At 35.6% G+C, this 23,164-nt stretch overlaps 1 protein-coding gene across 1 annotated transcript in view; it reads left to right on the top strand.

Moving 5' to 3' along the window:
* The window catches only part of HERC1 (HECT and RLD domain containing E3 ubiquitin protein ligase family member 1), a 107,429-nt gene that overhangs the window by 22,619 nt on the left and 61,646 nt on the right, over positions 1 to 23,164 (top strand). Inside the window, exons 3-22 of the mRNA XM_067305844.1 lie at positions 94 to 189; positions 511 to 705; positions 2,423 to 2,734; positions 3,456 to 3,552; positions 3,871 to 4,014; positions 5,476 to 5,603; positions 6,230 to 6,374; positions 6,468 to 6,639; positions 7,733 to 7,867; positions 9,676 to 9,841; positions 11,003 to 11,128; positions 12,701 to 12,922; positions 14,166 to 14,318; positions 14,504 to 14,636; positions 15,108 to 15,299; positions 16,723 to 16,944; positions 18,559 to 18,732; positions 20,505 to 20,619; positions 20,714 to 20,834; positions 21,484 to 21,655. Coding sequence (XP_067161945.1) covers positions 94 to 189; positions 511 to 705; positions 2,423 to 2,734; positions 3,456 to 3,552; positions 3,871 to 4,014; positions 5,476 to 5,603; positions 6,230 to 6,374; positions 6,468 to 6,639; positions 7,733 to 7,867; positions 9,676 to 9,841; positions 11,003 to 11,128; positions 12,701 to 12,922; positions 14,166 to 14,318; positions 14,504 to 14,636; positions 15,108 to 15,299; positions 16,723 to 16,944; positions 18,559 to 18,732; positions 20,505 to 20,619; positions 20,714 to 20,834; positions 21,484 to 21,655 — 3,220 coding nt within the window. The remainder of the gene's footprint in view (positions 1 to 93; positions 190 to 510; positions 706 to 2,422; positions 2,735 to 3,455; positions 3,553 to 3,870; positions 4,015 to 5,475; positions 5,604 to 6,229; positions 6,375 to 6,467; positions 6,640 to 7,732; positions 7,868 to 9,675; positions 9,842 to 11,002; positions 11,129 to 12,700; positions 12,923 to 14,165; positions 14,319 to 14,503; positions 14,637 to 15,107; positions 15,300 to 16,722; positions 16,945 to 18,558; positions 18,733 to 20,504; positions 20,620 to 20,713; positions 20,835 to 21,483; positions 21,656 to 23,164) is intronic.

Below are 23,164 nucleotides of genomic sequence, written 5' to 3'. Positions count from 1 at the left end.
TTAACTTTAAGAGCAAATCCCTAATGTGTTTTATATAGGTGCACTATTGCTGTATGGAAGTATTTTTCTCACAATAACGTTTAAAAATTGTAGGGATCATCGGCTGATCGAAGTCAATGGAGAGAGCCAACGAGAACATCTGATGGCTTATGTTCTCTTTATGAGGCAGCTCTGTGTTTATTTGAGGAGGTATGTCTTGAAACGAACCCTGACTTTAAGGCAGTTGTACTTACTTCTCCCTCCACACCCATCTCTTTGGTGTGTGCATGTGGGTGTGATCTGATCTCTACCGAGTTAGACTGGAGAAGAGAGGAAGGCCAAAAAAGAAAAGGTGGAAAACTAAGATACAGAGAGACAAAGTAATGTGGACAAGTTAATGATGATATAGTGATGACTGTTATGTTTTAGGCAAAGAATCGTATTGAGGGAAATGTAAAACTACATTGATTATTGTGAGTATATGGAAATAAATGAAGATAGTACTGTGTAATAAATCTCTCATTTTAATAGGTTTGTCGAATGGCATCAGACTATTCAAGAACATGTGCCAGTCCTGACAGCATTCAAACGGGTGATGCTCCCATTGTTTCTGAGACTTGTGAAGTGTATGTTTGGGGCAGCAACAGCAGTCATCAACTGGTAGAAGGAACACAAGAGAAAATACTTCAACCCAAGCTTGCTCCAAGTTTTTCTGATGCACAGACAGTGAGTGACGTTTATAGTAACATTAAAAGCTTCATAGTTATAGTACGGAATTGGAAAATACTACTTTATTTCTGAGTGTTAAGTCATAATACAAATGAGGGTATGACACTCAGAACTAATCACACAAGTTATTTTACTGAAAGTATCTCACTTATGCTGTCCAGAAAAAGTATTCCATTCCCTTCTTAATGACACAACACAGATCAATGTCTATGTAACAAGAACATGACTGAAAAATCACATTGCAGAGAGGAATTTGTTTGCCTGTGGTTAATTTTTTCACTGTTGTTTAAAAGATACCCTAACTATGCAGTTATCTCTTCCTTTGGTGGTTTTCATATCAAGTGTGCTTATTTTAAATGTTGAAACAGGGCTAACTGCTGGCACAGCGAACCTTACTTAGCTTTCTAGAAATCAATATACAGTATGCTTTTTCTGCTCTCAGTCACAGATTCTGCACTTGTAACTTAGCACTTCTATTGATGCGTTACACAAAATAGAATAGTTTGCTTTTCTGTTGCTGTATTGGCTTTGCAGTGTTGACTTAAGTAAAAGCCTTTTTTTTTGTCACTAGACAATTTAGGTACATTTTCTGAAATTGTTTCTATTGACCTCACTGATATATTTTGTATGCCAGGGGACTGCAGGACTGGGCATCATAAAGCAAACTTATGCATTCAAAAACCTGACCTTAAACAACACGCTAATACACACGAGTGGAATGAGTGATCTGCATGTTATTCTTTAAATAATATTGTACACACCCATACAACATATTTATTTGATTTATCACTGGGATAAAGAAAGTTTGCTTTAACATTCACTAGTTATCTTTGTAGAATTTGTCTATATGAAGAAGTTAATTCACAGTAAATAGGGATGTCGGCATGCAATACACCACCTGCTCTGTGCTGACTGCTGATGTGGATACACAGTGCCTTTGTGCTTCAGCTTTGAACCTGCTTTACACGTGTTGTGTGTTAAGATCCCTTTGGGAAATTATTGCAGGGTAGCTGGTTTGTTATGAGGTTGTTCTTCAACTGTGCCCTGACTTTCTGATACAGACAAGTTCTTACTTTCTGCAGCACTTTTGGTCTTATTCCTTTGGTGTTTTTGTAATTAAAATGCATAGTCTCAAATGATAAGTGTATGTCTAGTATTTGACGTATTTCTTTAATGTTATAGAAGTAGACCATTTGTCACTGGTTAAAATTAGACAGAACCTACAGTGCTTTATTAAGCTGTTACTTTGGCTTTTTAATCTTAAGAAATGAAGTATGTTAGATAGTCTTTAAAGACTGTCCGCTTCCATTCAAGAATCTTGCAGACCTGAGGGCAGGCTGAGTTCTGCTCACTACTTTTGTGCCAGGAAAAATCTTCTGTTTTGCATATGACACTTACTTTTGCTTCTACTTAGCTTGATTTCCTAAAGTCAGGATCAGATTTTATAATACGTAGAAGAAATGCAAATAAATAAAATAGATTCATGACTGTTTTCATCCTTTACCTCAAGTAAATAGGTTTGCTCATAAAATGTTTTTATATTTGAATTACTCTTGCTGAAGTCCAAATTCTCCTCAAGTTTTACATTGTCTTATATTGAAAGGAGTATATAAAAAAAATGACATTGTTAAAAATACAGACTTCTATACCTGTAGGTGCATTTTACATTTATCTAATCTTTCTTCTGTACTATTTTAACCTTTTTTGTTTATAGATTGAAGCTGGACAATATTGTACTTTTGTAATTTCTACGGATGGTTCTGTTAGAGCCTGTGGTAAAGGCAGCTATGGGAGACTAGGACTGGGTGATTCCAATAACCAGTCCACATTGAAAAAATTGACTTTTGAGCCTCATAGGTCTATCAAAAAAGTGTCATCTTCGAAAGGATCTGATGGTCACACTTTAGCATTTACAACAGAAGGGGAAGTCTTCAGCTGGGGTGACGGTGACTATGGAAAACTAGGACATGGAAATAGTTCAACTCAGAAATATCCCAAACTTATTCAGGGTCCTCTGCAAGGAAAGGTATGTTTTATATAGTAGAAATCTTATTTTTGTTCTTTTTAATTATGATGTTGCGTAAAATTTGAAATGTATAAATTCTTAAGAAAAAAAAAATCTGTGTTTTAACTAAATTTCTCTTTGAAGTTGGAGTTGTTTCAGCAAAGCACTTAAACTTGTGGCTGCCCTTTGGGCATGTGAGTTAGACAACATTGCATCAGTAAACCTCTTGTTGTTAAGAGCAAAACTAGCTCATCTGCTTTTGCTGAACTGCAATGTAAATCCAGAATATCATTGCTCTTGTTAGCTATCGCATTGTAGCTTTTAGTATACAACTTTTTAATGGCTGATAGTAGTTTACCTCATTTGAAGAAAGAATTGTGTATGGCCCTAAAAGGCCTTCTTTTCCCTATCTGTCTACGTTTTGGCCAACATTTTAAACATTCACTTACACCTCTTTTTGATGCTGCCAGACTAGGTCACCTTAAGATATCATTCTTTTAAATTTACTTGAAATAAGTCATGACCAGTTTCATATAAAAACATGTCTTTAGGTGTATTGACTCCTGCTTATCAAATACTAAGTGGAAAAGTTTGCAGGGGTTACTTTAGGAATGTACTTTTTCCACATGAGTGAACAAGCAGAATTATATAGATTTCTTTTGAAAGTTGACTTTCATAATCTGAATCAAAGTACCTACTCAATTTGTCTAAAAACTTAATTTTTAATTTTGCTCTAATGTAGGTTGTTGTATGTGTGTCAGCTGGATACAGACACAGTGCTGCTGTTACGGAAGATGGAGAGCTGTATACATGGGGAGAAGGAGACTTTGGAAGATTAGGTAACTTTAAAATTTTTCATATGAAACTTCGTTAGGTGTTTTTGGAAGAATTCCTGTGTCTAGTAGTGATACTGTACGTGTATTTGCAGTAAGGTATGAACAAATGTTCTGCAGTATGTCTTACAAAAATAAAACGTTTGTTAGCCTTATTGTAGATCTCTTCCATTAAATCTTGCTGAAAAGTGGGCACAAATCTGTCATTTATGGTGATTACAACACATACTGGTTAGCAAAATTTTACTAAAATTACAAACCATAAACGGAGCTTAATTTAAATCTTCACCAAAAGAAGAAAATATATTTTGCTTTTTTCCGTAGGTCATGGTGACAGCAACAGCCGCAACATTCCAACTTTAGTAAAAGATATTAGCAATGTAGGAGAAGTTTCCTGTGGTAGTTCACACACAATAGCTCTGTCCAAAGATGGGAGAACAGTATGGTCATTTGGAGGAGGAGATAACGGTAGGTAAAATTAACATTTTGGTGGTAATTTTCATTTTATTCCATCTACCTCATAGTCTAAATACTCTTTGCAGTTTGTTTTCTTGTCATTTGGTAGTCGTTCAAGAAAAGGATTTTAATAAAATCTAAATACAGCATTTGAACAAGCTTAATTACCAGGCTAGACTTAAAAATGGATTTCATATATCATAGAAAGAAGAGGGATTTCATCAAGCGGAAGTCTCAGTGAATGCGTAAACCATTTGGGGAAAAATGCTTTGGAGATAACTTTCAAATAAGCTTACTTATTTGATACGGCAATACCTATATCTGTATAATGAAGCTGTTGGACTGAAACTGCCTCTTGAAGAAATGTTTCCCATTTTCTAAAAAATGAAGAACTTCTAACCTTTGTTACCAGTAGCTGCTTGGTCAAGCATGGACTCATTCATTATCTACTATTCCCTTATTTAACCAAATTTGGTTATGCTGTTATATTGTTCGGATTAAAATTGCTGTATTATTGCTTCCTATCCTAGTATGTGTGGGAAGAGAGGAAAATACAGACTACAAAAAGCTCATAGAGCTGGACTTAATGGTTAATAGAACTGGGTAGGAATTTGAATTTCATGTATGTTGTGTAAATAATTTTTCCCTCTCCTCTTTCTTCCTCTTTCTGTAGTTTCAAATGAAAAATCAGTTTTTAACAGGACAGACATCTCTACCTTCACAAAATTTCAAAACTTTTTTTTGTTTCAGTAATGTGTAAACACTTACATTTGGCTTTTGTATTATAATAAATAGCTGTTAATAATGTGATACTTAATACTGTTTTATGTTGGAAAGCTAAAACAACATTTGTAGAAATTATCACTCGTTATAGTATATTTCAAGTTTGGCGCTTTTTTTTCCTCTTTCCTCTTGAGGAACATTATTTTATCAAAACATTCTCACATGGTGTAGTGAAAGTCCTTGTTTTTGAGGTCATTGATTGAAAATGGTGAAGTTGTGGAGATGAAAAGCTGTTTTCAAAAGAAACTTAAAGGGAAATAAAAACATTAATGCCTTTTGAAAGGCATAAACTATCAGCACAAATACACACAACTGTTACGAAAAAACATAGAAAGGTTTTTTCAAGTTGCTTTTTAAAGTAGGAGTAAGGAATTTTTTATTCTTAGTTTGCCAAATACGAAAAACCTTAATGCTTTGAAAGTATTTAGTAATTAAATAACAGACAATGAATAGTGTAGCTATATGCAATTAATATTCCATTTTTTAAAAACAGTAGAATACATATACATTTCCTGAACTCTGTAATCATTGAAAGTGAATACAGGTTTTATAAAAATTCTTAATGTATTTTAATTTTAAAAAAATACTCTGACATTTTAGAAAGTCTGAAAATAATTCTTTTGGGGATCTTCTTATTTTCATAGTTCGTATACTTAAATCACTTTCTACTTGTGTTTCCTTCTTTTATAGGTAAACTTGGTCATGGTGATACAAACAGAGTATATAAACCTAAAGTTATAGAAGCCTTGCAAGGAATGTTTATTCGGAAAGTTTGTGCAGGGAGCCAGTCTTCACTTGCCTTGACATCAACAGGACAGGTGGGCAAAAAGAAGTTTTCACTCAAATGATGAAACTTGGTATTTAAGAAAAATATGGTGTAGATTTATTATTTCAGTGTTTATTATTTTGGCTTAAAATAATATGCAACAAGTCTCTGAGGCCTTTGGGTGCTGTAAACAGTGTCTTTCAATGTTTGGTGTTAACTATGTATGATTCCACTTTATCCTTAAAATATGAGTTCAGATTAGAGAAATGTGTTTTAGCAAGAATGTTTTACCATGGGTATTAGAGGAGAGAAGAAAAGACAGTTTAGAATATGATTTAATATTAGGTCACGGTTTTTTTGAATAACCTGAGAAGTATCTATTATCAGTCATCTTAGTTGATGTTAAAACTGAGCCTCAGCTTTACTTGTGGAAGAAACTGACATGAGGTTCCCATTTGCAGCTACACTGCATCAAGATAATTCCCTTCTTCTTATAGCTATGTAATGATATTCAAATGCTAGAGGTTTTTTTTTTTTTTATCTTCAGGAGGAGAAGTTCATATTCCATATTAAAAACAAAAAAACACTTTTGTGTATCCAACCACAGTATATAGTTTTTTTTGATGATCACTAATAACATCTTTGACACATTGGTATTTTGTGGTTTGTTTACTCTAGGTTTATGCATGGGGCTGTGGTGCGTGTCTTGGCTGTGGCTCTTCGGAGGCAACTGCTCTCAGACCCAAGCTTATTGAAGAACTGGCAGCTACAAGAATAGTTGATATTTCAATTGGTGACAGCCACTGTTTGGCACTTTCTCATGGTAAAATAAATAAGGTGTAAAAACATTTAATCCTCCTCTTGATTGAAAGTGGTTGTACCTCAGGTTTTGTTTCTCTTTTATTTATGTTTATAGATAATGAAGTTTATGCTTGGGGTAACAATTCAATGGGACAATGTGGTCAGGGAAACTCAACTGGCCCCATTACTAAACCGAAGAAAGTAAGTGGTTTAGATGGAGTTGCAATTCAGCAAATTTCAGCAGGAACCTCCCATAGCCTCGCCTGGACAGCCCTTCCAAGGGACAGGTAATGATTACTTTGGGGGACTGGCATAATCTTTTTGTATGAGTACACTCTTGGACTCTTCCCTGAAGATGCTAACCATATCATACACAACTTATTTAAAGTATTCTGTTTTTATTGTTTGGGAGTGGAGAGTCTTTCTGTTTTTTTAACTGCTACAGATTGCAATAAGTGAAAACATAGCAGCACTAATAATTTGAATAATAGTACTTTTTACAAACTAACCTGCTATTAGACAAAAATTACCTTTGCTTACTAAAACTGACAAGTTAGGAGAGGGAGGGATAAACAACTCAGTATTTTTTATTTTGTGCTTCTGGCAGCATTGTGTATGGTTTATGCAGTTTCCTTTAGTGTGACAAAGAAGAAACTAAGCATAAGACTGGGAAATAGGGAAGTTTGGAAAAATTAGTAGACGTTTGAAGTAAAACATTTTAGGACAAATCTCTAGATGGTTACATGTTAAGCTAAATTAAAAACAGCTACTTAAATAGATAGTTTAGTTACTAATTTATGATAAATGAAACAAGCCATTGTTACACCAAAGCCATGTCCAAGTAGTTAAATTGGTAGAACTTCAGATTTACATATGGACTAACACATAAAGGAATAGAAAAATTCCCTTAATATTTGTAAGATATTCAAACAGAATTTCAAGATGCACTGTTTTAAAAGGAGCTGTGTTAGAAAATTCAGTTAAAGAAATAGTAAGACTTAAATAGTATTGGGTGATGCTATCCCTTTTGAATTCTGCCTATATTAAAATCTCCTTATAGTCTGTCATTTATACTAAAACAGCTTTGTATTTGACAGCTTTTGCATGAATCAGCTGAAATACATACAGTTTTATATTTGTGGCATTGTAGGTGTTTTTGTTTTTAAATGAAAAGTATTTAATTTGTAAAGACCTTCACGGAAGGGAGAGCAGAAAATACTTGCAAGGATGAGGAAGTTAGTCTGCCTCAATCATATTAGTTTGTTCTGAGAAAAAATTGGTTCGTTCAAGCATGTACTCGCTGAACCTACTTAAACTGTTAGCTTATTGCAGAAATTTGAATACTTTTAATAGTTAATCTATTTTGATGTTTGATTCCAGGCAAGTTGTGGCGTGGCACAGACCATATTGCGTAGACCTTGAAGAAAGTACCTTTTCACATCTTCGTTCTTTTCTTGAGCACTACTGTGACAAAATTAACAGTGAAATTCCCCCTCTTCCTTTTCCTTCATCAAGGTATATACAGCATTTGCAAGTTCTAGTGGTGTTTTTTTTGTTGTTTTTTTTGCAGCAGTGATGTGTGGTCTGGTCCTGGTCAGTCTTTTCTTTAACAAGCAGAAGTCTGGTTTGTTTTGCTCTTTCAGGTGTATTTTGCTTGTTTGTATAGCACAGGAACTTTTCAGTGCTTCAAGCTGTAGCAGGATCTTTTGTTCGGAATTTATTTTAATTATGCACTGAAATAAGTATTTTCCTGGAGTTATCCTTTAAAACACATTTTTCTATATAATTAAAATGCGTTTACTGTTTCTGGACATTGTTTCTGCTTTGTAAGTTCTTCACCTTGGAACCAGTTTCAGTGGGTGCCTACTTGCTCTCCTTTACTCTTAGGCTAAGGAGAAAAAAAAATCTTTAGTGATAATCCATCAATCAATCCATCATTAAGTTATTGACTAACACGTGCATGGTGCTCAAATCACAAGATGTATGGTTGCCATTGCGCTTTGAGTTGGAATTGGTGCACTGATAAAACCCAGTGCCTTCTTACTGTCTAAAGAATTGGGATAGTTTTCTACAAGCATTTTTAGTATGTGTGTGTGTGTGGGGGGGTAATGCCTTCTAGTAGCTCAAGGTATCTGATCTCCTCCGGAGAAGTAAGAGCAATTCAGAATGCATGGGAGGCATTTTAAAAGGTTTCATATGACTCTGTCATTCCAGTGGTGTCAAATAACATAACTATTTTCCATCTGAATGACCAAATTTAGGGAGTTGGTCCAGTTGTTCTAGGAACTCATTTGTCTTTGAAACTTAGTAATGAAGCATAGCATTTCAGCTGCAGCAATCTATTGCTGTTACAGACAGTGACTAGTAGTGGACAATCTGAGGTGATATTTCACGATCAGTTCTGTGTGTTTCATTTCTTTTTTTGAAGATAGATATCGGTTTTTGAAAATGCAAGTTGCTTCTCACAAATGTGAGGTTAGTAGGCAAGACACGTCACTCTTCTTCTAGAGAGATTTGAACTAGGTATATAGGGAGCGTTTTCCTTCCTCCAGATTTTCGGAGTCTTTATGTATTTCCACCAATTTCTCTTTTCTGGAAAGAGTTCCAGAAAATGAAATGGAACAAAACCAAGCCCATCTTGATAGTACCATCTTGACTAAAACAGCCTCTTGGCAAATCATCAGTAGTTGCTGTTATAGCTTTCAGATTGGATCTTATGCCAAAGGTAACGTTCTAAATGTATTGCTATAACATCTGTAAGCGTGAATGTCTCCTCACTGACTTTTGCAAGGAGAACTGCAAGTATAAAAGTTTCTTGTGAATTTTTTCTTCACAACTCTGCCTTTGCTACAAGAAAGTTTTTCAAGATTACTTTTTTTTTTTTTTAAGAAGTGGGACTGGAAGTTAATATCAAGACTTTTCCTTCTTAATTCAAATGTTTTATTTGTAAATCTTCTGAGAGTACATTTATTACTTCTCTAAGGGTTTGTTTTTTCATTCATATGAAGAATTTAGGTATCTGTCTGTCTGTTCACTTATTTTGGAAGGACTTTGCCCTTTATTTCATGGGACTTTGTCTTCTGAAACTGAATGTCCCTTGAAACTATTGTCTACAAAGACTTTTTTCCTATGATCTATGATTTTGTTTTCATTAAGCAGGTTGGCAGTAGGTTTTCAGGGGAATTTATTTAAAGTCCTGGTTGTTATTTGCTCATCTTTCTGGCATGCAAATAAAATGTGAGTGAAAATCATAGTGCACAAATAAGTGAAAAGGAGTAAGACTGATAGTAGGAAAAGATTAAGTTACATGTTTCTTTTTGTAGGGAACATCACAATTTTCTTAAGTTGTGCCTGAAGCTGCTTTCTAATCATCTTGCACTTGCACTGGCTGGAGGTGTAGCTACTAGCATTCTTGGCCGGCAAGCTGGTCCTCTTCGAAATTTGTTGTTTAGACTGATGGACTCTTCTGTCCCAGATGAAATTCAGGAAGTAAGTAATGCTGGGTTTTTTACATGTGAAAATTCTACTACTTTTTTTTTTTTTTTAATGTGTTTAAAAATTTCTCAGTTTGACTTTTTAAAGGCGTCACTGATGAAATTGATTCTGACTTACTAATTTTACTGGTTAAAGTTAGAAATTTAATCACCATCACTATTTTATGGTATAAGTATTTGGTATGATATAAATATATGGTATCTCTGCGCAAAAACAGAGGAAAATGTTTGCATAAGAATTTTAATATGCTGCTTTTTTCCCCCATCATTTTAATTACTGTTTCTAGTAAAGGGCCTAAAAATTTTAGTGTGTGGAAAAATTAGCATGAGTAAGAAATATAAAATAGATCATGGAAGCTCGTAGTGATTACTGATACTTGAGCTGACACGATGCTACCTTGACAGCATCAGGCTTCTAGGCAACTTTTCCACAACTTTGAAGGAAAGGCGCTGTGCAGTTTGCTTGAGAAGAGAAGAGTAACACATTGTCAAATAGCTTTTAGAGTGTGTTTAAATGAAATAGAACCTCCCGCTGTAGTATATGGAGTCTATGCCCAAGACATCGGCTCTTTACTATTTATTAATGGCTCCAATAAAGAAATAGAAGATTATACTCTCAGTGGAAATTGATGATAAGAAATCTATAGAATTAAAATTGTGGAACATAGTACTTAATATCACAATTCTAAAGCAGGTGTGGGAAAATTGCTGGGCAGAGCTGTGAAAATTATATTGTAGATCTATGGGAAATGTGAATTCCCAATACAAAAAGAATTCTTCAGATACTGATCAGAAAGAACCACCTATTCATATTATTTACTGTATGGTGGCCCTTGAAAAATGGGGTGAACTTGTGTAATGCAGGGATTTAATTTAGTGTAATTTTCAAAGAAGATTTACTATGATTACAATTTCATCTAAAAAAGTTTGTATTCTTTTGACAATATGTTAGTCTCACTCGCTTCTACAGGGTACCATGTATCTTTGTATCTTTTAATAAAAACAATGCTATAATGTGTTAGAATGTTTACCTTAAATAAAGTTATGTGGATGTTTTGGATATAACATGTGTGATGTGTTTTTTCTAAAAATGCTATGAGTTGATGATTTTTCTTTCCCCACCAAATTGAGGTATTTTCTGATACTCTAATTTTAGGTTGTAATTGAGACACTCTCAGTAGGAGCAACCATGCTACTTCCTCCATTGCGAGAGAGAATGGAATTACTACATTCTCTCCTACCCCAAGGTCCTGATAGATGGGAGAGCTTATCAAAAGGACAGGTAAGGTCAAGTAAAAATATGTTGTGCTTTGAAAGAAGCAATTGTCTGATTTTCTGCTAGAACAGGGGTTTTTGAACAGTTAGGTGAGCCTCATTTGCAGAGTGCAAGCACATTATAGGTGGATGCAGCATGAAGTCCAACTAACAAACTCAGTAGCCTGGCTCAGCCAGGATCCAGTGAGGTAAGGAGCACATTTTCTCAAGTGAAGCTTGGCTACAAAAAGACTAGGAATCACTGTGTTAGAGTATCTAGACAAGTTTGAAGGTTAGTTATTGTTGAATCGTAGCCAAATTAACAAATTTTGGTAACAGAAATTTAACTATATTCTGTATAATGCTTTTCATGCATGGATTTCAGAGTACTTGGCAAAGATGATTGTGATGCTCCTTTTTTTCTCTTGAACATAAATTAATGCAGGTTAGGAGACTTGCCCAGTATCCTCCAACAAGTTAGGACTGAGTAAAATGTAGAACATGAAGCTTTTTACTTGCTACTCTGTTACTCAGTCCAAATCTAGAGAGTACCTCTTCAGTGGATATGGATGTCTGCTTTTTCTTAATTCATGGTCATGCCTCTAACCGCAATGGTAGCGTGTACATTTGCAAATGATATATAAGTAAGTATTTGCTTCAGTGATATGTTGGGAAGCGTCCTGTGCTGCAGGCTAAGCTCTGCTTCCCTTCTCTCCTCCCCACCACCCAACGTTTACTTACATGTTGTCATGAAAAAAGGAAAGTCAACCCGTAGCTTCTTCCTTCAATGATGTGCCATCACACAGCAAACATTCCAATATGAGTATCCTGTTGGAATATTCTTTTTGCACACCTTATTGAGAAAATGGAAGGAAAGAAATTCAAGGAGCTTCCACTCCTGTCTTGATGTCAGTAGCAGCTGAAGCTTTAGCAACAGTCTTGGATAAAAAAAATGAGAGTAACTATTACTCAGTTCTGTACGCATAGGATCCTAGTCAAGTCTCCTATTTCATATACCATTGAATAGACTAGTTTACACTGTTACTAAAACTATGAAGAAGAATCTTCTAATTCTAATTTTCTGAAGATTTCTGAAGATTAGTACTGGTACAAACTAAAAAGCCTGACAATTACTAGCGTAGAACAAGTTTATTTTTCTCAGGAACCAGCAAGAGTGGGAAACCCTGCCAAAGTTGAAGATCATTACCCTGCATCTGCCACCTCCCTTGATTTAATCTTTGCCTGTCCTGCTTTTTACCTCTTTCCTTCTTCCTATATATAGATTATCATAATTGGAGGAAAAAATATAATTAGAACAAGTCAGAGAAAGCATTTGATCTAGGATCTGATCTAGCTCTTTGAATCTCGCTCGGGTGGATTTTTACTAGGCATGGTTATCTAATTCAATATATTTATCTATTCTCTAATATTGAAAATCTGCAACAAAAACTAGATTTTGTTGGTAAAGTCTTTCAGCTATTTCCATGTCTCACTAGAAAATTTTTTATTGCTTAACAATGCTTGATGATTTTTGCTGTTAGCCCATTACTTTGTCTTCATTAACAAGAAATTTTTTTCATGTCTAAATATTTTTCTTTAGAGAATGCAATTGGATATTATTCTGACAAGCTTACAAGATCACACCCATGTAGCTTCTTTGCTTGGCTATAGCTCACCGTCTGATGCCACAGAAGCTTCCTCATTATGCATCAGCTATGGAAATCTGTCTGATCAGACATATGCTGTCCAGAGCAGTCACCCAGATACTCATCTAGCTGAAATTTTAATGAAGACTCTTCTAAGAAATTTGGGATTCTATACCGTATGTTTAGGCCTTGTATTTACTTTTTTTTTTTTAGTTTTGTTTTTAATGTCAATTATTTTTGAATGCTTTGGAGAGTTAAGTTTTTTTCTCACTTACATAAAATGATGTTCTTTTTAGTTTATCTGAAACAGCAGTGTCATGTATTTGTCTCCTGAAATAGACTAAAATTAGTTTGCTCTCTTTAATATTAGGAATCCAGTGTTATTAGTGATGCATTTATTTTTTACCCTGGCTTGCATAGATGTAGCTGATTTCATATTGAGCTAAAATATTTTGTAGCTGTTACTCCGGCTCCAGAATTTTTTGGAAGATAGAATGTGACACATTAAATGAGTATATGTTTGTATAGAACCCTTTACGCCAATATAATCTCAGCCACCTGAGAAAGATAGACAGGCACCAGGAATGGGAGTCTATTTAATTAACTTGACACTTGGGAAACTACCTTACAGTATTTCAGCAAGTATAAATCAGCCTTCTTATTATAATGTGTCATACGGATTATTGCTCTTAGCTTCAGAATAGTGGAGGCTGATGAAAAATTTAGAGGAGTGTAAGAGCAAGTGACTGACTCTTGCATCTTGTTATTCAACTAGCCAACTGAATATAACAGAGAAAATAAATTAGAGGTCTTTGCTTCTCTGGCTTAGTATCCCTGTCTCCTTAGCAGCAAGGTGGGTAGTGTTTAATTCTTTTCTGTGGACCTCCAATTGTTGTTATATTCAGCTGTCTACATTTAGCTATCTGCTTGAAAGTAACCCCATTTTTTCACAATAGAATTCAGAATGAAGTGGAGCAGCCTTCTACCCTCCGGTCTTTTTACTGCCATCCTGGATTTGTGCAAGGAAGGATTCTAATCTGAAACATTTTATTTATCAGGCCACAACAAATTCTAAAAGGATATTACTTATTTTGGCATGTTGTGATTTGGGAGAGGGAGAGGAAGAGAGAGAGTATTCTTTTATCCAGTTTTTCTTTGAGTTGAACTAAAAATATTTCGTCACCTGAAAATACCCTTTCTAAATGGTTTCTTGACAGCTGTCACAATGACTTCTATGACGTTCTAAATGACTGTAATTTCAAGTTTTGTTAAGTCATGATCTACTTGATTTTATCTGATTTCTTTGATAACCACATATGTAATGCTAAAGATTAAAAAAAAAATTATTTTACAATGGTAGTAAAGTATTAGAGCATTTGAAGACAGAGTTAATGGGTGTTTTTTCTTTTGTCTAAATAGGATCAAGCCTTTGGAGAGCTGGAAAAAAACAGTGATAAGTTTTTACTGGGTACATCATCATCAGAAAACAGCCAGCCTGCTCATCTTCATGAACTGTTATGTTCACTGCAGAAACAGTTGCTGGCTTATTGTCACATCAATAGTGTTAGTGAGGTGTGTGTCTTTATTTGTATTTTTTTTAGGGAAAAAAATTCTTCAGTATGCATGAACACAGAAATGGGATAAGATTCCTGTGAAAAATCTTCTAAGTATTTGAAAGTTAGAATGTTTGAAATAATGAACCGCCTTAAATACATTTATATTATTATTACTATGTTTGGTTGTTTGTTTCCTTCTAGAATTCCAGCAGTGTAGCTCTGCTTCACAAGCATCTTCAGCTTTTATTGCCTCATGCTACAGATATCTATTCCCGTTCTGCAACACTGCTTAAGGAAAGCTCTTGGAATGGTAGTGTTGGGGAAAAACTAAGAGGTAAATGGTTGTGGAAAAAGTAATGGGGGCACCATCAGCTTAGAGCCATGAATTAACCTGACAGTTATTGCTTGTTTAGATCTGAATAATTAAAACACTTGTTTATTTTCCCTGTATCTGTATAAAGTAGACATCCCACACCTCCCCAAAAAGAGGAGATTGACTGCCTACCTTGGCATAACATCTAGTTCATGCTTTTGATAGAACACTTTGTACATAAGAAAAGTACAAAGTAGAGAAGATACTGTCTCCACGGTCATCTCAGTTTTGTTAGTTCTAGATGTCAGGTTTTTTAAGTTCGTGAAAAGTACAGAAGGAAAATATGGAATGGATTTATAATTATTAAACAAAACCTCCAGTTCAGAATGTGCAGTTGAGACATTTTGAGATAGCTGAGATATTTTTATGCAATTTTCTGTAATGTGTTATATTGTGCTTGGAATATAATTATAATCATTTTTTCCTCCATAGATGTAGTTTATGTGTCTGCAGCTGGTAGTATGCTCTCTCAGATTGTCAACTCATTGTTGTTACTGCCAGTGTCAGTAGCTCGGCCTTTGCTGAGTTACCTGCTAGATCTGTTGCCACCTTTAGATCGTCTTAATAGACTGTTACCTGCTGCAGCCCTTTTAGAAGATCAAGAATTACAATGGCCGCTTCATGGTAAGGATAATAAATACACACTTTTAATCTGAAAAATAAAGAATGATTAAAAAAAACTTTTTATAGTGGAACTTTAAAAAATTTTTAAGTGTATTAACGTCCCTTGCTATAAAATATTTGAGCTACAGGCAAATTTCTTAATTCTGATAGCCCAGAATGTGTATTGACTTGAGTGGGAATATGAGAGGGGTATGGAAAATATATATTGAACCCAAAATATCAAGGTCATAATACATGAAAATACTGTCATCTGTTTGTAAAAGACACCCTAATTTTGTTATTTACCTTCATGTCCAAATACTATTTTTGCTTTCTATTATGTAGTGTGATAAAACTAAAGTTAATAAATGTGCATTATCTCTTACCTTTTCCGAACAAGCCACACCAGAAAGTTATGGTGTTAATGAAATACAAAATTTGGAGTAAAATGATAGAAACTTGGCATAGGAGATGTTACACTTATTTTGCAGTTATTGAATTTTCCATAAGTATCTTTGGCAAAGTTTTCTGCTTATTGAGAGTGATGTTACCAGTATGCAGTGAAGAGCATGCTTGTAGCGAAGTATGTAAATCATGAGTGGAAAACCACAGAATTAAACCGTTAGTAGCAACACAGTCTTGTACTGTGAGTCTTTCCCAAAGATCTCGTAATGAAAGGAAAGACCCAACAAGATGCTAATAAATTGATACTGTTATTTCACAATAAGCAGCCACAAGCCGTTCACAGAGAAATACTTTGTTATGCTCTTTTTGGGTAAACAGAATGGCTGAACGGAAAATAACAAAAAAACCTTGGTATTTTATTTTGCCATAATTGGACCAACTGTTTTTTTCATACTGTTCTAAAAAGGTGGTAGTGAAATTGTGGAATTTTCCTTATAAGAAGAAATGGTAGTAAGGATGTAATTGGATGTATATTAGAAGGATGACAAAATCCCAAGTGAGATGTTAGGTTAATCAATGAACTCCCATAGTGAGGTAAGAAGGTAGATACTAGAAACTCTGTCAGGAACCAACTTGAAGAAGAGCACTGTTGCAGTCCTTCATGATAATGAATTTGAAGACAGAAAATCTTGCTTGTATCATCTATCTAGGCATGTTTGCCCAGAGATACCCAGAGAAATATATATTGGGCCAGGTATACACTTGGGCAAAATTTAGAAGAGCCTTTACTTCATTGAGTAGGAATAGCCATGCCACGAATGGTGATGGCTTCTACTGACGATGACATTCCAATGTTAAGTGATCTGTTGGTCCTAACTGCTGTTTCTTCAGTTTACAGGTTATTGACTGAGGGGTAAATCTGCTATTAACTGGCAAACATGAATAAGATTTGCAATTAATTTTACTAATTTTGGAAATGATTTTAACCTCTGGGCAATGTTGACTGACTAATTTGGCGGTTCATTGCTAATACTTTTAGGTGGACCTGAATTAATTGACCCTGCTGGAGTGCCCTTACCACAGCCTGCTCAGTCTTGGGTATGGCTTGTTGATCTAGAGAGAACTGTAGCTCTTCTTATTGGACGGTGTCTTGGTGGCATGCTTCAAGGACCTCCAGTGTCCCCTGAGGAACAAGATACAGCCTATTGGTTAAAAACACCACTTTTCAGTGATGGAGTTGAAATGGATATTCCTCATTTAGGTAAGGTGTTAAATATTAGCTTCCTGTATTTGTGGATTCGAAATACATCTTGTTGCTCTTTAATATATTTCAAGCTCAGAAGGTTAAGTTACAAGTTGTTGTAGGAGTTGCATGGCTAGACAGCATAATATCCAATTTTTAACTTTCTAAAGTTGCTGAATCCAACTGTGCATATTCCTTAAATGCTGTTTTTTAGCACAATCAGCAGTCTTAAGGTAGGTGGCAGTAACTGAAGTTGTGTCAAATAGACTAGGAAATGCATTTAAATGTTCACCATATATGTGTTGTAGGATTCCCAATATTGCAATGATTGGTTGAATTTCATTTATCTTCTAAGAGAAATAATCAAAACATGTCACTACATTTAGGAGAAATATAAAATTATGGATTTATTTAATGAGCTGCTGTTTTCAGTTTTGGGACTTGAGAAAAGATGGGTTTTCGGTATGACAAGTTACAGATAGCAGGTTTTAACTTGGGGTGGGCAAGTTGAAGAAGAGAATAAAACTGACAGTTCTTTAAAATACAGGGTTAATAACATCTTCATCAATGAACTGGATGATAGGGCAGAACCTTCACCAAGTTCAAAGATGACACCAAACTGAAGGGACTGGTGCTGTAGGGCAGTAGGAGGGGAGGAGGACTTACAGGACTTCAGGAAATTCAGCAAAGACAAAAGTGAGGTCTTGTACCTGGAATGGAATAGCCCCATGCAACAGTGCTTGTTGGGAGGCTGCCTAGCTAGGAAGTCTCTCAGCAAAAAGAAAGGGGGTCCTGGTGGGGAGCAATTTGAATGTGTCAGCAGTGTGCCCCTCTAGAGATGAAGGCTAACCACATACTGGATTATATTAGCCTGTGCCTAGCCAGAGAGGTCTAGGGAAATCATTATTCCCTCTACTTGGCACTCATGAGGCTCTGTCTGGAGTACGAAATCTTTGGGGCCTCCAGTACAATAGAGATCTTGACAAGTCCATTGGTGTGCTGCTGAGATGGTCAAGGCTGCAGCACATGAGGTGAGGAGTGGCTGAGGGAGCTGCATTTGTTTAGCCTGACCAAGAGAAGACTAAGGGAGGATCTAGCTGCAGTCCTCCATGACCTGAAGGAGGTCTGCAAACAAGGTGGAGCCAGATCCTTTGGAAAGGTGCAAAGTAAAAGGACAAGAGGCAACAGTAACAAGTTTCAGTAAGAGAAATTTTGATTGGAAACAAAGGAAAATGTTCTTCACAGTGAGGGTGATAAAACACAGGAACAGGTTCTGAGTAGATCATTTCAAGACATTATTTACATGACTACTTTGAACAGGATGACTGATCTGAGGATGCAATAATTGCAACTATATGGCTATAAAACAACTAGAACTAATGATAGGGAATTATAGTATTGAAGCAGAGTTGGATAACACTTTCTCCTAGATCTTTGTACATTTTATGTAAATTGCAACACTGACTCACTTTTGCTTATCTAACTTTTGACTCTTTAGTCAGACAGTGAGGCTTATTGATTTTTTTTTTCTTGAATGAAAAGAGAATAAGTTGTTTTATAAGCTGTTAAAGGTAGATGCATGTAAGCCTCAAAATTTGCAGTTTAATTCCTTAAGTACTTCCCTTCTGTTAGACAAATGCATGAGCTCCTTATTAGAAGTGGCCCTATCTGGAAATGAGGAACAGAAGCCATTTGATTATAAGCTGAGACCTGAGATTACTGTCTATGTTGATTTGGCCTTGGGTTGTACAAAAGAGCCAGCACGGAGCCTCTGGATCAGTATGCAAGACTATGCTGTTAGTAAAGGTAAGAAGTTGAAAAAATATGTATGTTAAAAATATATTACATGCTTCAACTACATGCCTAGCAGAGTACTGTATTCTCTTTGGCAACAGCCTTTAATTCTTAATGATAAACTTATTTTAGCGTTGTGTTCCAAGGTCTGTCCTTTTCCTTTTCTATATTCGTTTTTGGTATGGATTCTTCCAGTGTCAGACAAACATGCAGTTCAGTATTCTTTTCCTCTCCAAATTAGAAAAAAAGAGAATCTTGTTTGCTGGCTTAACTGTTTGTGCTTCTGCTGCATGATTTTCCTAGTAGAGCAGGCTGAAACTTGCAGTTAGAAAGAAAAATTGATGGGAGGGGGCAGGGGGAATGGGGAAGGCAAAGTAGCTCACAAAATATGTTAGGAACAGGACCCAGGGGGAAGTCGTCCTGTGTTTTCCGGTGTCTGGGAGGCTGGCATTACAGGCAACATTAATGGTTCTTCATGCTTTTTGTCTGTAATCTGGATTCCCACCCTGGCTCCCAGGTCCCCTTTTTAAGGAGATGCACTGAGCATTGCTGTCATCCTGTAGTTACAGTATGCCGTTTCTGCCTCTGCTGGAGACAGAGATCGTTTGCTTAAGCTCTGGCCAAGCTAGGCCAGACCAGGAGGACAGCATACGGTGTTGAGTGCCTGTTCAGAAAAAAATGTAAAATTCTGTTGCCAGTAGGAATTCCAGTAAAGAACTGTTGGTTTGGCCAATTGCAAAATCTGAGATGAATGGGCTAATCTGTACTATTTTGGATATGGAATTGAGTGTTTTAGAAGTAGGAAGAGTCCTGCTCTGTTTGCAATGCAGGCTGACTGAAGGTTGTATGGTGGCCATTTGCATAGCATCAAATGCAAAGATGTCTACATTTAGCTATCTGCTTGAAAGTATGGGGAGCAAGTATGTTACACTGAGCTCCACACTTAGGTGGCCAGAGAGGTCTTTGTAATTTCCAAAGCAGTTTACCAGTATTCATAAGTAATATATAATAAGAAAAATATTTTTATAAAAATATTTATGTAGGTAGAAAGCTTTTTTGTTTGCTTGTTTGTTTCAGGAAAAAATTGTGACACTTTATGGAGGTTTGCTTGGCAGTAAGGTTATTTTGTAGTGGAACAACATTGTTTTTATAATGGTCCTTTTCTAAAGTGGGGAAGTTTTTCTTTGATATGAAAGTATCTGCTTCTGGAAATACTTAAGAAACCTTGATATTTGAGACCTGAAAATGTCTCTTGCTAGTATTAGCAGTGAAGCTTGTGCTTAAGCCCTGTTAAAGTCAATAGTCAGCTGTCCTAATGGAGACGAGCCTTTTTAATGGTAAGTTAGTCTGTGTAATAATTTCTGAGTCCAATTTCAACCACATGTAAGAGGGCAGGAGGTCTCCAAGATACTATTTTTGTACAAGTTTCATGTATATCAGTGCCTGGATAAAGGAAAGAAATCCAATTCAGTATGCTTGCTTGAAGAAGAGGTTGCAACATAAATTTAGCAGTTACCAGCTCTCTTTGACTTACTGTCTGGCCAGTTTGTATATGCAGCGCCTTGGCTGTCTAGAAGACATGAGTACCTTGAGTAGACCAAAACACATTTGTCTCTGAAGCAGTATATGTGTGAATTATGGATGTTAAATTTATTTCTTAAACATTAAATCTGCTTATAAATTGGAAGATGTAAATGTGTGAAGATTTTTTTCATGGTGTCATTGAAAATGTATTTATTTGTTTGAAATGGTAGCCAGTGTTGATGAATCCTTTCTGTTTTCAGATTGGGATACTGCAACCTTAAGTAATGAATCACTACTAGATACCGTGTCCAGATTCGTTCTTGCAGCTCTTCTGAAACACACAAGTTTACTTAGTCAGGCCTGTGGTGAGAGCAGGCAAGTAACTTAAAGCTGCCTTTAAAAGCTCAATTACAATTTTCAAGAGAAAGTTTGTACGATCTTTTGAGTTTTGGATCTCTTCTCTTTGTAGGTACCAGCCTGGCAAAGCCTTGGCAGAAGTATACCGTTGTGTATATAAAGTTCGAAGTCGCTTGCTTGCTTGCAAGAACATGGAGCTTATTCAGACGAGATCGTCCTCAAGAGACAGATGGGTAAGAGTGGAAATTTATTTTCAATTCTTCAGGGTTTATGGGTGAATTCAGTACATAACTAACATTTGAATATGTTGAGCTTCATTTATGTTGCAGGATTCTTTTTTTTTTTTTTTAACTAGTTGAAAAATTTTCATGATTTTTGAAATGAAAATGCTGAATACTTAATTAAGATTCCATTAATCTATAGTACATGTGGTAACAAGTCAATTTAAGCAAATTATTGACAATATTTGAATAGAGCACAGTTTGAAGCCTAATTTTAGCTGTAAACATTAGTATGCTGTACCACAGGATTCTAAAGTCTAGATGTAGATGGAGTAGCTATGTTGAGGTAACATCTAATGGTTGCTAAAGCATTTGATGCTGAAGTGTCAAAAGTTTGACACGAGTCTTTAAGCATTGCAAGGAGACGATATTTTCCTGCAAATAATTTGAATGACAGCTGCTAAAGAAAACTTAAATTTCCCAACTTTGAACATAAACAGCTATCTTGTTTGTTGTTTATTTCACACAATATCTGAAGTATCTTTTGATAGGGAGGAAAAAAAATTTTTAATGCCTTGTGTCCTATTATATTCAGTTTTTATTTTGGTGAAAAGTAATTTCACAGGATTTTTTTTTTTTTTTATTTTTTTTTGTAATCAAGATGTTAGATAACCAGGAATCTGCTGATGTTGATACTCAAGAACATTCTTTTACTCGTACAATTGATGAAGAAGCAGAAATGGAGGAGCAGGCAGAACGAGACAGAGAAGAAGGACACCCAGAACAAGAAGATGAAGAGGAGGAAAGAGAGCATGAAGTTATGACAGCTGGTAGTAAGTACTAGTTACACATGTGAATGTCGTAATATGCTTTGGAAGAACAATATATTTTCCTGTCAGAGGGAGAATGGGGAGATGACTGAAAAGATTCTGAAGGTTTTGTCTGGATAAATATTGTTAAAAATTTATTTTTATAAAATGGTAGTGCTCTTTTTGGGTCAGAAGAGCCTTGACACAAGGGAATGTGAATATTAGGCAAATGGAGTGCCTGTGTAGGCAATTCTCAGGGCACCTGACGTATATATTAACACTTCTTGTATATACTGACTACAAGACAGTATATACACAGTTTCATATTCTTTTCTCTGAACTTCCATTTAATACATCTCTGAGTTTCCTTCAGTATGCATATATGTAATTTATTACTATGTTTACATGTGTTAAACAATCTTGTATATAATAGACTGAAGGGTTATCTTATTCTGAAGCTTGGAAACAAAATTGTTCATTGTTGAATGAAATTGTTCAATTGTTCATAACAGTGGATTGACTGGGTTGGAATTCACTTGTGTCATTGAATATATTCTTGAATTTTTTATTATTTATTTAGGCTTTTAGTTGAAGTTGAATATTTGTAACAATATTTTCAGTATTTTCTTACGCTTTTTCTAAACAGCTTGCTTAATTCTTTAAAAGGGTATCTTGGAAAAGGTGGCTGGCTTGGGCTTGTAATTGGGGTCAACAGGGAAGTTAATGCTTAGTTTTTCCTATTTTAGTCAAGCGCCATCCAGTCCTACCTGGTTGTTTTTTGTGTTGTTATCCCAGCATTCTCAGAGCTGGAAAACATGTTAGCCTTGGAGATTACTGTAGAATGTATGTAACTTAAAAAATGAAATTGGGTGACTTGAAATATTTACCATATATATTTAATCCTGCCCTCCTCCCCCCCCCCACCCCCAACCACTATGCCTCCAGATTCTGCCAGATACTATTTTCTTTTTCCACCGTTTACTGTCATCACTTTTCTGGCAGTGCTTATATTCCCTGTTGGGACTCCCATATTCTTGTTTGGGATCTTGTAGAACAAAATGTGTTACACCTTTAGTTTGTGTATGATGTGTCATTATATCCACAATGCATTAGACTTTACTGAAATTATACTACATAGTGCACATGCAGAATATGATTGAATATGATGTTTCCAGAAGGTGTGCACATGTGTTATCTGCTCAGTAGATCCAATACGCTTTTGCTGCTTGTTATTTAGTCATCATGGTCAGTGTTCTCAAATTCTACATGGACGAGATTTCTGGGTGGAATAAGGGAAATGTATCCAGAAAATTCCAGGCATTAAGTAATGTTACATGCACAAATAAGTAGGGAGAAGATGACTCTGTCTTACTGGAGATCCTTAAGGAGCTGATTCCAACATGCAGAATCTGTTTTGTGTCCTTGATGTCTTGCTGATTCCAACTACTAGCAGCAATGGAGGAAGTGTTTGGATTTACCTTTGCTTCTCCAAAGGGGAACTGAACCTTCTAAAACAAATAATCAAGCCAAGAG

This window comes from Apteryx mantelli, chromosome 15, assembly GCF_036417845.1.
Source record: "Apteryx mantelli isolate bAptMan1 chromosome 15, bAptMan1.hap1, whole genome shotgun sequence".
Taxonomy (NCBI): domain Eukaryota; kingdom Metazoa; phylum Chordata; class Aves; order Apterygiformes; family Apterygidae; genus Apteryx; species Apteryx mantelli.
Note: the sequence above shows the minus strand (reverse complement) of the source record. Positions and strands in the feature narration are given on the sequence as shown.